Below are 13,372 nucleotides of genomic sequence, written 5' to 3' on the forward strand. Positions count from 1 at the left end.
AGACACTTTTTCAAAAGCATTTGGAAGGGAGAAGACCAAAATTTAAACTTTTCCAAAAGGCATAAATATATTTCTAAATATATGAAGAATTACTATATATGTCCACACTTTTTGTATCATGATCTAAAAGAAATTTATTTAATCGATTTCCGAAAGTCTGGTTATTTCTATACATTTTACTTGGGCATGATACGGCGGTGATGCGTGACGTCGTCAAAGTCACGCGATGACTGCTAAAGTTGGATATGATCAGGCTAAATATATCTGAGACAATATCTGAAAAAGTCTAATTTTTGGCAATAAGAAAAAATAAAAAAAAAGTCTTTAGACCGCGGTATTATAATACATGTAGTACAAATCGAAGAACACACATTGGGGATCTAGGAACTGTTTTCTGTAATTCAAACAATTGTTAAATGTGGTAACAATTGCAATTTCACAAATGGTACAAAATAATTCCAGTTCTTTCCTGTTACCAAAATGAGTCAATTTTTAAAAAGTTTCTAATGAGAATAAGGAATAAGTTTAAGACACTATTTGTGGTTTACTAGTACATCCTGCAATAGTTTAGTAAATGCCAATTATTGATTTAAGCATTTGTATTACAAAAGGTTTAGAAATATACAAGAATATAGTCAGAGATGCCCGCGGTAACATGAAACAATCTTGAGTAACAGGACAACGGTTACAGGACAAAGTTGGTAACAGAAAGGATTTTTTTCTCCAAAAAATGCTTTATTTTATAGTTTAAGAAAAATACATCATTTCAGATTGGTCACAATTGGAGGATAACAGCATATATATACAATGTCATTTATCCTTTGAAACTGTATTTGCCAGATGAAAAATCTGACTAGGTAATGGAAAATTCTAAAATAAATTCCTTTCTGTTACTATCTATATACTATACTAGAATTGCACAATGTTCTCTGCTGTTATCAAAAGCAAAAAACCTATCTTTTTATTCAATATACTGTATATTACTTTGAAATTTATTTAATATGGTGAAGATAACTTAAATTAAATGAAATGGTTGACATATAGTAGATTAACTTTTTGATTCATCAGTGAAATTGTCTTGAAAATCCTTCCTGTTACTGATTATGGTTATGCTGTTACTTTTTATCAGGTAACATGGCAGAACGTAACAGAAAGGAATTTACGCAGTCATGACTTTTTGTTCATTTACTCGAATTGTGTAGAAGTTTACTTTCATCTACATATCAATTTGATAAGATACTATAAAAACACATGTTCTGTTATGGTGCTGATAATGAAATATTCTCAGAAGGTACACAAAAAGGCTGTAACAGGAGAGAACAACAAAATTATTTTTCTCCAAATTCTGATCTTTGGAGAGTTCAGTTTTTTTAAACTGGCTGCTATTCACCTAAACAAATAGATTCATACATACAGGAAATGATGCTCTTCACATTAGTTTTCAAACGTGTCCATAGGTGGAAAAAACCTAATGGTAACAGGAAGGAAAGTACCCCTGGGGACAACATTCAAAAGACCCTAAAAATGCAAAATTTTCTTACATGCTTTAGTTATAACAAAATAAGACCAGTAATGGAGAAATATATTATATAATCTATCAGATTTGTGAAAATCGGAAGGCTGTTTACTTAATTTATATATTCTTTGAATGATTTAATTTTCAGAAAATGACAGGGGAACATGATTTTTTGGGGGTTGACCATTTAAATATTAGATGAAATATTAAAAAGAATGTTTAATTGGTTGCAGTTGGATCATTATATACTCGAGTTAATACTGAAACTTAAAATTTTCCAAAAAGATGCCTGAATAAAAAAAATAATTGCTCACGGGTGAAAGGCGGGACATTGAAATTATACTTTTTCATATATTGTCTCATCTATAGAATAAGAAGAGGCGGTATGATGGCCAACAACCGGGACACTGGAATGCAACAAAAACAACCGCCAACACACATGTACATAGAAACGAACTATTTGATAACAACTGCTATATTCCTGACTAGGTACAGGACATTCAAAAAATAATAGTGGGTTGAACCTGGTGTAATGGCTGGCCAATCTTCCCGCTTTATGACACTGTTCATGAAAACAAAAATATCGCGGAAATGACAACACTACGTGACAGAAACACAACACAAGTTATAACATTCACAAGAACATTCATCACAGAGTAACGCACAAATAACAACATATCAAAGTCGATACCACATACAAACTGCAGAGCAACAACAAACATGATCTTAAATGACAAAAAAGGTCATGAACATGATCATTTCACTATTAGAATTTAATCTAAAGAAACAGCTGTAATTAAATCTGAGAGAACCAAATAAGTGTTTGTTGTATTTAAATCAAGACATCAACAAGATATAATACAGTGGCGGATCCAGGTGGAGGGGGGTCCGGGGGTTGGAACCTCCCCTTTTTTGGTCGATCAATGCATTTGAATGGGGACATATAGTTGGACCCCCCCCCTTTTTTGTCCTGGGTTAGGAACCACCTTTTTAAAATGGCTGGATCCGCTACTGTATAATATGGAAATGTAGTATGATCTCCAATGAGACAACTCCCCAACAAGAAACCCGCGAAATCGACGTTACAACTAACAACTGTATAGTTCATACAACAGTCTTCAACAATAAACACTGCATGCATATCATATAGCTGTAAGCAGCGACATGACAAAAATGTGAAAAAATGAGTCGAACGAGAAAATCAACAGCCTGATCAGTCGTGTACAAACAAACGCATTTAAAATCATATTTAAATAATTAGAAATATAAATTAACAAACGACTACCACTGAATTACAGGCTTTGTATTTGGGACAAACCGTGACATACGTTTTGGCCGGCTAACATGTTAACGGTAGAGGCCTATAGCTAGCCATCCTATAACATAGGACAGTACGTGATGTAACAGCAAAACATAAAAACAAACTATTAAACTAGTTTAAAGGGGTTTGACTCAATAGATCGATACAAAGCACACACACACACACACACACAAAATAACAAGAAGACCTCGCAGTACGTTACTGAAAGTTATTTGAAATCAAATAACAACTGATACATGAGGGCCCTCATGGGGTTTTTGATTATGTGATTACTTGGCCGTTTTTTTAATGATTATTTGATTATTAAGCCAAATATTTCATGATTATTTGATTACCTAGGACTGTATTTTTAGTTTATGATTATTTGATTACTAAAGATAAGCAAATATTTAATGATTATGTGATTATATTGGCAAAAAAATGGTGATTATGTGATTACTAGGACCCCCCATGAGGGGCCTCATACATGTTATAACAAATTCCTAAAAAATGCCACTAAATCCTGTGTCTCACCTGCTATTGGTGTTATCAATGTAAAGGTCTATAAATTATATATTTACTGTAAAAAGTATCAGTAAAATACATATATTTTTGTTTAATCAAATTTTCTATCTTCATATGCCATTTCTTGATCTTGTAGATCATATATTATATATCATGTAGCTTCGGCTTGTCGCCGGAAGTTTCTTAACAATCGGAATCCATGAATGTTTATACAAATTCATCATTTATAATGTCATACTGTCCAGCAGAAGTTAATTGTCAAAACGAAAAATCCAACTATTAGTAAAATAACAAAACAAAATGAAGCAAAAAAACATGTTGCTGTATATATAGACATTACCATGATTAAGCTAGCCTAGGGTTAGTCTAAAAAAGGCGTAAAAATGGGTTTTGTCAAAGTTTCATAGATTGTATGAAAGTTTGAAACATTAATTAAGTAATTGATGCAAACAAACTGTAATGCCAGACTGTCACCATGGTCACTTTACATGTCAAACTTTTTCATAAGAACACGTAAAATGAGAAATACATTTTTTTTTAATCCTTTTGCTCTGGAGACGAATTTACCTTTGTTTCACTTTTAACGTTGACATTCCGAGTTGTCCTTTCGTGAAATAACCGTGAACACGCACGATTCTTGCGTTATACATCTCTAGCTAAGGGGTTAAATTGAAGCCCACATGGATACGGATTCAAAACCGAATCATATTTCACTTTCATAAATGATTGAACAAACCAAAAAAAAATCATATTTTAGATTTGTTAATACTTGTATATCTCTTAGCTAGTGCCCCTTTAACAGTATATTTGACTTGGATTCCTCTACGAGGGGGTTCAATAATGGCACATTTGTCAGATGCGGATCCAGGAATTTGAAAAGGTGCATGCCATGGGGGCCTTGTTAGGGGACGACCATTTGATATTCTGAGGGGTGAGGGGGAGGGGGGCAGGAGGATTTTTTTTTATCGGTTATTTTTTTTTGTAAACTAAGAGGACAGATTATTCTTTTTCTGCACTATTGAAGCAAGAATTTGTATTTTCATCAAAGCAAGGGACTGATTATTCATTTTCACAACTATATTTATGATGCTCGAAAACATACAATTTTTAAATGATTTGTTTATCATAAATAATACATGTATAGTCAAGTCATTATGCACCATTTAATCAGAATGAATCCTCCTCCTTTGCAAAAATGAATCTTTTTATATTCCAAATTGCGTATTGCATACACACATAGTATTAAAGTTTGTTAGTAACTAAATGCGTCTTTTAAAAGTGTTGGAAATCATATTATTTCACCGAGCGGAGCAAGGCAAATTTTGTTTGAAGGGTTTTGGAGCCACTGATGGCCCAAGAAGCTTTAGAACAAATGATGCAAAATCATGCTTTCTGGGTGTTCCGAAGACCCTTTCTTAATCTGAAAATGCAAGTTTTGTTTTAATAATTTTTTGACAATATTTGGGTTTAAGCGTGACGCGGGATTGTAGAATTTTTGTAAGCGTGACACGTGAAAGTCAAATTATTGTGTGGTGAAAACGGGAAATAAGGTCTAAAAATGTATAAATTCAGCTATGGTTTTTTTTTTCTGTACAAACTTTTTTTTTTGCCTGCGGCGAAAAACAAACTATTTTTTTCACGACAAGTCGAAAACAATTTTTTTCTTTCAATTTTAGCATTACATATAGTGGCAGCTGAGGGTGTAACAAACAATTTTTTTTTTCAGAATTCAAAACAAATTATTTTTTTCTCCAAAAACTGGAAACAAACTTTTTTTTCCCAAAAAAAAACCATAGCCCCCCCCCCCCCCCCCCCCCCCCCGAAAATCAAATGGTTGCTGACTAAGCGTGACACGTGAAAGTCAAATTATTGTGTGGTGAAAACGGGAAATAAGGTCTTGCGGGACCCGGGAAATGACAAAAAATGAGAATTGCTTACGTACATAGGGATACGGGAATCTGACAAAACAGTAAGCGGGATCCGGGATCGGAACCCCCCCCCAATGAGACCCCCATGCAACACTTACAGAATACATAAGGTCAATCAATGAACAAAAGACATATAAATAAGACACATTGATCCCGAAAAATCAAGGCTACGTCTGAGGGAAAACAGAACTTGCTTCTTGCTAGGCACTCGCTGTGAACACAATTTGATCACATTTGATATGGAGACAAGCGTTTGGTTTTGAAATTTCCTACATGAGGCATTTGCCTCTATGTAGTTACGGCCATGTTAATTAAAATAAAAGTGAGGTAAGGTTTCCTGAGACAATATACCTCAAGTTAAATGAATCCAATTTTCAGACATTTAAAGTATATTTAAATAATATTTATACTTTTATTGTTAAGAAAATTGGGAAGTGTTTCCAATTTTTTTTGGGAAAAAAGATGAATTTATGAAGAATCTGGTGCCATCTCATACTTTCGACTCTGCTGAGTTATTTATTTCAGTCAATACATTGCAAGTCAGGTAATTTATTTTCAAACTACCGCAGAATAAACCATTTATTTTTGTTATTATCAAGGCTGAGTTATTTATTACGTATACAAAAAAAAAATCCGGAAACATTTCATGGTTATGCGGACTATTTGTTCTGAAACTTAAGATTCCCCAATGTTTACGTTCGAGTTTTACCTGAACAGGTAAACTATGTTAGTTGACATTTCGCCAGAATTTGGATATGTTATTCTAGTCGCATCATCAACATGGTTTTTAATGAATTGGTTAGAAATGAGGACCCTTTTAGCTCGCTCCGAATATGGAGTTCCGGTAAGTATGCCCTTTCAACTTTGACCTATATGTTGTTTACAATAATCCTATCCTCGTTCAAGATTTAGAACGTCGAGTCAGCATAACTTGATACAAGAAAATCATGGCAGTAACTTTCGCTCTTTCCGCAGATTTTGGATATGTTATCCTTACATCTATTGCTTCTATTTTTGTTTTGATGTGGAAGGGTTTTAAGGTCGGTGAAGCAAGGAAAAAGTATGAAGTGCCGGTAAGTTGATACTCCTACGGATTTGTATAGTAAGACTTTACAAATCCTTGATACTCCTTACTTCATAGAGACCCACCCATTCATTTAATATGACAAATAATCGTGCTTTGCTCATGTTGCTGCATTGCAATGAGACAATTAGTCTTTATTGAAAAAATCCAGAAATAGCCCGCTCCAGTCAGTGCTTCAGTGATTCCCTATATAATCAACAAAATTTTCCCACAAAAGGGGGGGGGGGCTGGGTCCTCCTCCGAAATCCGCCTCTGCTTATTTTTACGCAATTATAAAAAAAAAGAAGATGTGGTATATGATCATACATGTGATGGACTGTGAATCTCAGATCAGGAGATTTGGAAATTTTGGTCAGGAGATTAGGACTCAGATCAGGAGGTTTTTTATCGACATAATTGATAAATTTTGTCGTAAATGTAACCGTATGATGTTGAAATGGTGTTTTTCTTCAAATTTCCATCAAATTGTAATATGTTTATAGTACCCTTATTGCCTTTCTATTTGAATGAAAATAAAATATTAAGAAGAATCTGTTTCTTGTTTTGTTTTGTTTTGTTTTTGATAATTGAGTATTCACTGCTTGCAAATAAATCATTATATTTATTTATCTTATCTGTATAGATTTGTATAGAATGGTACTTACATGTATATTTGCAACATGATAAATTAATAAGAAAAATAACAAACACTAACAATAGTATTGCATGGTTTTTAAGCATTATGAAAGTCATATTTCTAGAAAACTTAAAAGACTCAAACAGTGTAAAATGTTTTGCTATCTTAGCTAATCAATTAAATCTTATATACTGAAATAAACAATTCTCTATCTCAAGGTTTTACTAGGAATTAATTAACCTATTTAGGATTTTTATTTATTAAATATAAAATAAAATATAAGATAAAATGTATATATTGAGAATTCATATCACAATTTTTGTAGAGAGACTTACTATATAAACTATAATTTAATCCTTGAAAAGAAGTCTAGATTGCTAAAATAATTTATAAATTTATATTTTTTTATTTGTCCCAAAACATTTAAATTCATTTAATTACCATCCTTTTATGATAATTTGATTAAAATATTATTCATTTATAGTCTTTTTACAATTTACATTTTTAATAGCAAAATAACTTAAAACAGGATAAATCAAAGGAAAGTAACCAAATACACATACACAGTTTTTTATAACACAACGGCAGTTAGCCAGAGGTAAACATCGTTGATTATCAGTATGTTTGACCACAGGCGCTTGGGTCTATGATACAGATTTTTTTTTTTTTTTTTTTTTTTTTTTTTATTAAAATATTCAATTTTCTATATTTATAATACATATCTATCACTTCTGTGCATGTCTCACCTAGTTTCGAGTGATTTAAACAACCCAGAGAAAATACCCAATTTTACTATCCATACTAAGAAAAAAAATTCTTAGTATGGATAGTAAAATTGGGTATTTTCTCTGGGTCGTTTAAACCACTCGAAACTAGGTGAGACATGCACAGAAGTGATAGATATGTATTATAAATATAGAAAATTGAATATTTTAATAAAAAAAAAAAAAAAAAAAAAAAAAAAAAAAAATCTGTATCATAGACCCAAGCGCCTGTGATTGTACTCCCGTCGGGAGGTTCACATGTATGTATGATTGCCAATGACAGCTCTCCACAAGTGACCAACATGACCAAAATATCACAGAAATTAACAGCTATAGGTTACTGTACGGCCTTCAACAATGAGCAAAGTTAAGTTAAACAAAGTATTAACAAAAACATGAATCAACAAATTCATGATTTATTTGATGGAAACATGCATCTGCTGTAAAGTATGAATTATAAGTAAAACATATTATCTGGGACTATTATACTAATATTATTATTAATTAATTAGTATAATAGTCGTAGATATTATGTCATATACATGAAACATACATAATCATGATAATATGGCTTCAGTACATTTGTAAAGTAACATGCAACTTAGTAAAAAAAAAGTCATTACAGAAATACATGTACATTTAGTGTCAGCCACATGGTAAACAGGGACGGATTTAGTCATTTTAAAAAGGGTTCCAAGGGGGTCTCATTGGGGGGTTCCGATCCCGGATCCCGCTTACTGTTTTGTCAGATTCCCGTATCCCGCTTACACTATGTACGTAAGCAATTCTCATTTTTTTGTCATTTCCCGGATCCCGCAAGACCTCATTTCCCGTTTTCACGACACAATAATTTGACTTTCACGTGTCACGCTTACAAAAAATCGGCAATCCCGAGTCACGCTTAGACCCCAATGAGACCCACTTCCAACCCAGGATAACGGGAGGGTTCCAACCATATCTCATGTATGTCTCTATTCAAAAGCAATTAATGATCCTAAAAAAAGGGGGATTCCAGACCCCACCCTGGATTTGCCACTGATAAATTTTATGAATTAGCATGGAAAAGCTTACAAACTAAAGGTAAAGAAGCATACACCAATGTCATGAATTTACAATATATTCATATTTGTCTATGTTGAATATCATACATTTTGTCATTCATTTAAATTGACAAATGTCAATGGTTGACCGCAATGTCCTGTAAACCAACTTATTTTCTTTTCGCGAGCGATTAATTTTCACGAGTATGAAAATAACACGAATATAAATCGTAGCGAATATGTGAAACTTAGATCTTTTCTTATTAAACTACATTAAATAAAGTAGAAAATTGCCAAATTATATAGCCGCGAAGTGAACGAGAAAAGATCGAACTCGAAATAAAGTATCTGCGAAAATAAGTTGTTTTACAGTATGTCTTTTAGTTGCTTTCCCATTGAAGTAATTACATCAAATTCTTTCATAATATTGCATATGTTTATGTAAGATATTTTTAAATTGATATAATTTATTTTACAGTATCCAAAGATGTACAGCGATGATGATAGATTTAACTGTGTACAAAGAGCTCATCAAAATACGTAAGTCAGCAGAAATTAAAAAAAAAAATCAGTATTACTATCAGTACTTTAAATATTACTGTTGTACATGTTGTAAATATACTGCTCTATGGACCAGGCAGTCCCTATCAATGAGGTAAGTGGCCATTTTCCAAAGTATTTGTCTAACTCATCATAGATCAGTTTTAATTGCATAACAAACATGACAAATATACATTGTTCAAAGAAGTGGAACTGAAAATAATAGAGTTTTTGAAATCAACTTGGATTTGAATATCAACATGTGCAAAAAATTTAGACAGTCTATTGAACTGAGGACAGGGGACTCTTGAAATATTTACTTTTATTATGGAACTTAATGATCTTGTTGTTATTTTTTATTTTCATTTTGTTATGTTGTGTCACATACATGTACTATAAATATGTAGTTTTATGGCAATAAAGATTTGAATATAATGCATTGATAATATATTCCAACATTTTTTTTTTCTTTTTCATGTTTTTTATAATTTTTGTGAAGATCAAAGTGGAGTTGCAGAAACTTTTATAAAACAGCCCTGGTGTAAACTATGTTGAATCTACTGCCTGTCTTTATTGAAAGTGTTTTTGTGAAGAAACATATTGAATATTATTCATATTGTAAAATTTGCTTAAATTTGCTATACACTCGGTGCAACATGAAAATTAATCTTTAAATACCAACTGTGTAAATTGTTATTCAAAAGGTATATTTTGTTTACTTCATCATTGTTCATTGTGTATCATTCATTTCTAAAATAATCCTTTTTATTACAGGCTTGAAAACTATCCACAGTTTCTGATCTTGTTGGTGTTTGCGGGTTTGACATTTCCAGTAAGTAAAACAGATAACAAATTGCTACAAAACATTAAAAGTTTTGACAATAAAAGTTAATTGCCATGCAATATATTAATTCTGATAAATAGTTCATGATATTAACTTGAAATTCTTCCAACTAATAATCCAATGGTTAGGCCTAAAAAAAAATAATGTTGTGTTTCCAATCACCCCCTTGAAATTTTGAAGGGACGGTAGGTAGGGATTTTTTTTTTTTTTTTTTTTTTTAATAATATTATGCTTCATTGCTGTCTCGGTTTTGTTTAAAGGCATGGACACTAGTTTGGGATTTAATAGAAAGAGATTGATTACCCACTTTAAAAATCTCCCTGAGATAATTTTTAGTTTACCCTTTTTAAAATCCCCCTGAAATAACTTAGTTTACCCCCTTTTAAAATACCCCTGAAAAAAAAATAAGTCCAAACCTAAAAAAAATTTGGGCAGCACTTCCCCTAGGAAATTAGCTTTTTAAACCCAATTCCCCTATTTCAGGACCAAAAGTTTGGGATTGTCAGAGAAAGAAATTGAGCAGATGTGGGGCAGATTCATTTATAGGAACATGAACCAAACATCATCCCAAACCTACAGATAGACAAATATATTATATACACTGTACCTGGCAGGACACTTTCTTTTGGCAAAGCATCTGTGGCTTTTCATCAGAATGTCTAAAGTGTTGATTGGCTGACCAGTTTCAGATGGATTAATATCATGTTCATTTTGAAGAAGGGTCTGGCATGAAAATTTGATAAATTTAATTCCAAAAGATTGCATTGTTCCAACAGTTGTGTTATTGTCATCAATCCCCAGTCATTTTTGCCGGTGGCCGAGCACAAAATTTGTGTTGTGTATTTTTTTTCATCGATGTTAGACATTGGATGAATTTCATTGCTAATGTCAAAAAAGGTGTTACTTTCTGTAAAATTTAGAAATATTTTTTTCTCCGCGAAATGGTCACACTTTCCGCGTTCAACATGAATAGGACGCGTTGTGTTGCCATGTTCAAACACTGACAAACGAAAATAACTACTGCGCATGCTCCCGCATATATAATTAGCCAAGAAGATTCCACTTTCCAGTACATTCTAAAAATAAGCCTCGAGTTTAAAATTAGCGTTGTTTTCTTTTGGGGCGATAAAAAGATCGAGGGACTTAGATTTTTTTATTTTCTTTCAGAAAAATCGGTCGGTAGGTATACAAATTATTTTTTTTCCCACATCAGCTTTAAAAACTTTTGAGTCGGGGGTCTGAAGGACGGTCGGTCAGGTGACCGGAAACACAACATTTTTTTTTTAGGCCTTAGCCTAGCTTTCCATCTTAAAAATACTACATGTAAATGTTTATTTTTTAAGATAATCAGATATCATTTCTGCATGTCACAAGATTTTCTAAAAGCTTAAGTGTAAATTTGTTCATATATATCTCTTTTTAATTGTTTAATTTCATTTAAATTATAAATATCTGAATGAATAAATAAAACCTTTGCATTTATGACCTTTGGTACAACTGTCATTTGACTGCAGCAATTATTTTTAAATTTGAATTATCTCCCCTTTTCTATTTCAACCACATGCTTCACTACCCATATACTTATTTCTGTACAGGAAAGTCAAAAGGTTTTAAGTCAAAATAGCTCAAAGGGTTTCTTCTACATGGTCTATGTCTTCTGATATGGAAGAAATTTTTGAAAATTTCAAGGAAAAACTTAGTCTAAAGAATAATTTTGACGTCTTTAAAGGCTTTTTTTTTATTGAACGACTTTAAGCTTCTTTTCAGTGACACCTCCCTGCTCCCTGCATAGAAGGATTGTGTCACAGAAAAAAAATTGTAATAGTCTTTCAAGATGCAAAAAGAGTGAATGGAAACTTTGCCTAATGATGTTTGGCTAAATGTACAGTGGCGGATCCAGAACTTTTCATAAGGGGGGGCCCGCTCCAGTCATGCTTCAATGATTCCCTATATAATCAACCAGATTTTTCCCACGAAAGGGGGGGGGGGGGCGGGCCCCCAGGGTCCCCCCCCTGGATCCGCCTATGATGTATTTTACATTTCAAAAAGGTGTTCTTGATTAACATGCCTAAAATATTTGCTTAATTCACAATTTAATGATTTACATATACTTTTAGAAATTATCAGCTGCAGCAGGAATGGTTTGGATTGTTGGACGTGTTTTCTACGCATTGGGATACTACAGCGGAGGTAACAAATTGACATATTTAATATTACTATCACTTTTTTGTGTTTAAAGTTTTGAAATCTGGACCGTGTTTTGCTGATGTCAAGTCAATGTGAGGTGATAGGAAAATGTGATTTTTAAAAACAAAAGTCAATTTCTTTTTACAGCTTAATTTTGAACAAATAAAGTCTGAGGCAGATATAAGTATACTTTTAATTATAATGTTGCACACATTGAATGATACAAAATGAAAAATGGACAAAAAATATACTTATAGAATACATGGTTTGCAATTTAATTTAATTTGGTGTGTTTCAACTTCATGCCCTTCTGTAAGGTATGGTCTTTACAAACTCTTTGTATTTTCTCCTTGTTTTACTTTGGCATAGCAATTGGGTGATCATGTTTTCATTTTATTAAAGTTATGTTTCCTTACTTGTTCATTGTTGATAAGACAACAAATTTTTATGGACACTCAGGGTGTATAAATTCAGTATAAATGTTATTTTTTTCTCTGATTTTGTTTTCCTTTTTGCAGATCCCAAGAAAAGAATGAGAGGTGTTTTTGCATATATTGGTCTCCTGACACTCCTGGTTTGTTCCATTATTACAGCATTGAAAATGCTTGGATTTGTCAACTTTGTTTAAACAACATGAACAACCATTACTCTGAATTTGTTATACATTGAATAATTACTCATTTAAACATTTAAGATTTATTTGCTTTTTATGTATCATAACTTTTCATGACAGTACAAAGTGATGTAACATTTTTTTTATAAAAGTAATAAATTTGCAAGTTAACAATTTATGTGTTTTTGAATATACATTTTTTGTGAATATGTATATATATCTACGAGTCTCAATTGAAAACTACATTCAAACCTATGATTGCGTTGGATAAAAACCGCAATTTTTATACGTGTTCATGTAAAACAAATTTCGTTGTAGAAGGGTCTAAAAACAGCACAAACAACATTTTCCAAAAGACCAAAAAAGTGAAAAAGTATATTTAAACAAAACGCTTTATATATATCTATATATATGT

General features: G+C 32.2%; 1 protein-coding gene across 2 annotated transcripts; it reads left to right on the plus strand.

Moving 5' to 3' along the window:
* The first annotated feature begins 5,953 nt into the window (after window positions 1–5,953).
* Window positions 5,954–13,131, plus strand: LOC143047360 (glutathione S-transferase 3, mitochondrial-like). Of its 2 annotated transcripts, none has more exons than XM_076220392.1 (5): window positions 5,954–6,113; window positions 9,252–9,313; window positions 10,088–10,145; window positions 12,275–12,347; window positions 12,863–13,131. In XM_076220392.1, the coding sequence occupies exons 1-5, from the start codon at window positions 5,994–5,996 to the stop codon at window positions 12,970–12,972; spliced, it is 423 nt and encodes a 140-aa protein (XP_076076507.1). In that variant the 5' UTR covers window positions 5,954–5,993; the 3' UTR covers window positions 12,973–13,131. The 2 variants fall into 2 exon arrangements, with proteins under 2 accessions (XP_076076507.1, XP_076076506.1); XM_076220391.1 differs by lacking the exon at window positions 5,954–6,113 and adding an exon at window positions 6,161–6,342.
* Window positions 13,132–13,372: the final 241 nt, after the last annotated feature.

The sequence above is a fragment of the Mytilus galloprovincialis genome, chromosome 10 (assembly GCF_965363235.1).
Source record: "Mytilus galloprovincialis chromosome 10, xbMytGall1.hap1.1, whole genome shotgun sequence".
Taxonomy (NCBI): domain Eukaryota; kingdom Metazoa; phylum Mollusca; class Bivalvia; order Mytilida; family Mytilidae; genus Mytilus; species Mytilus galloprovincialis.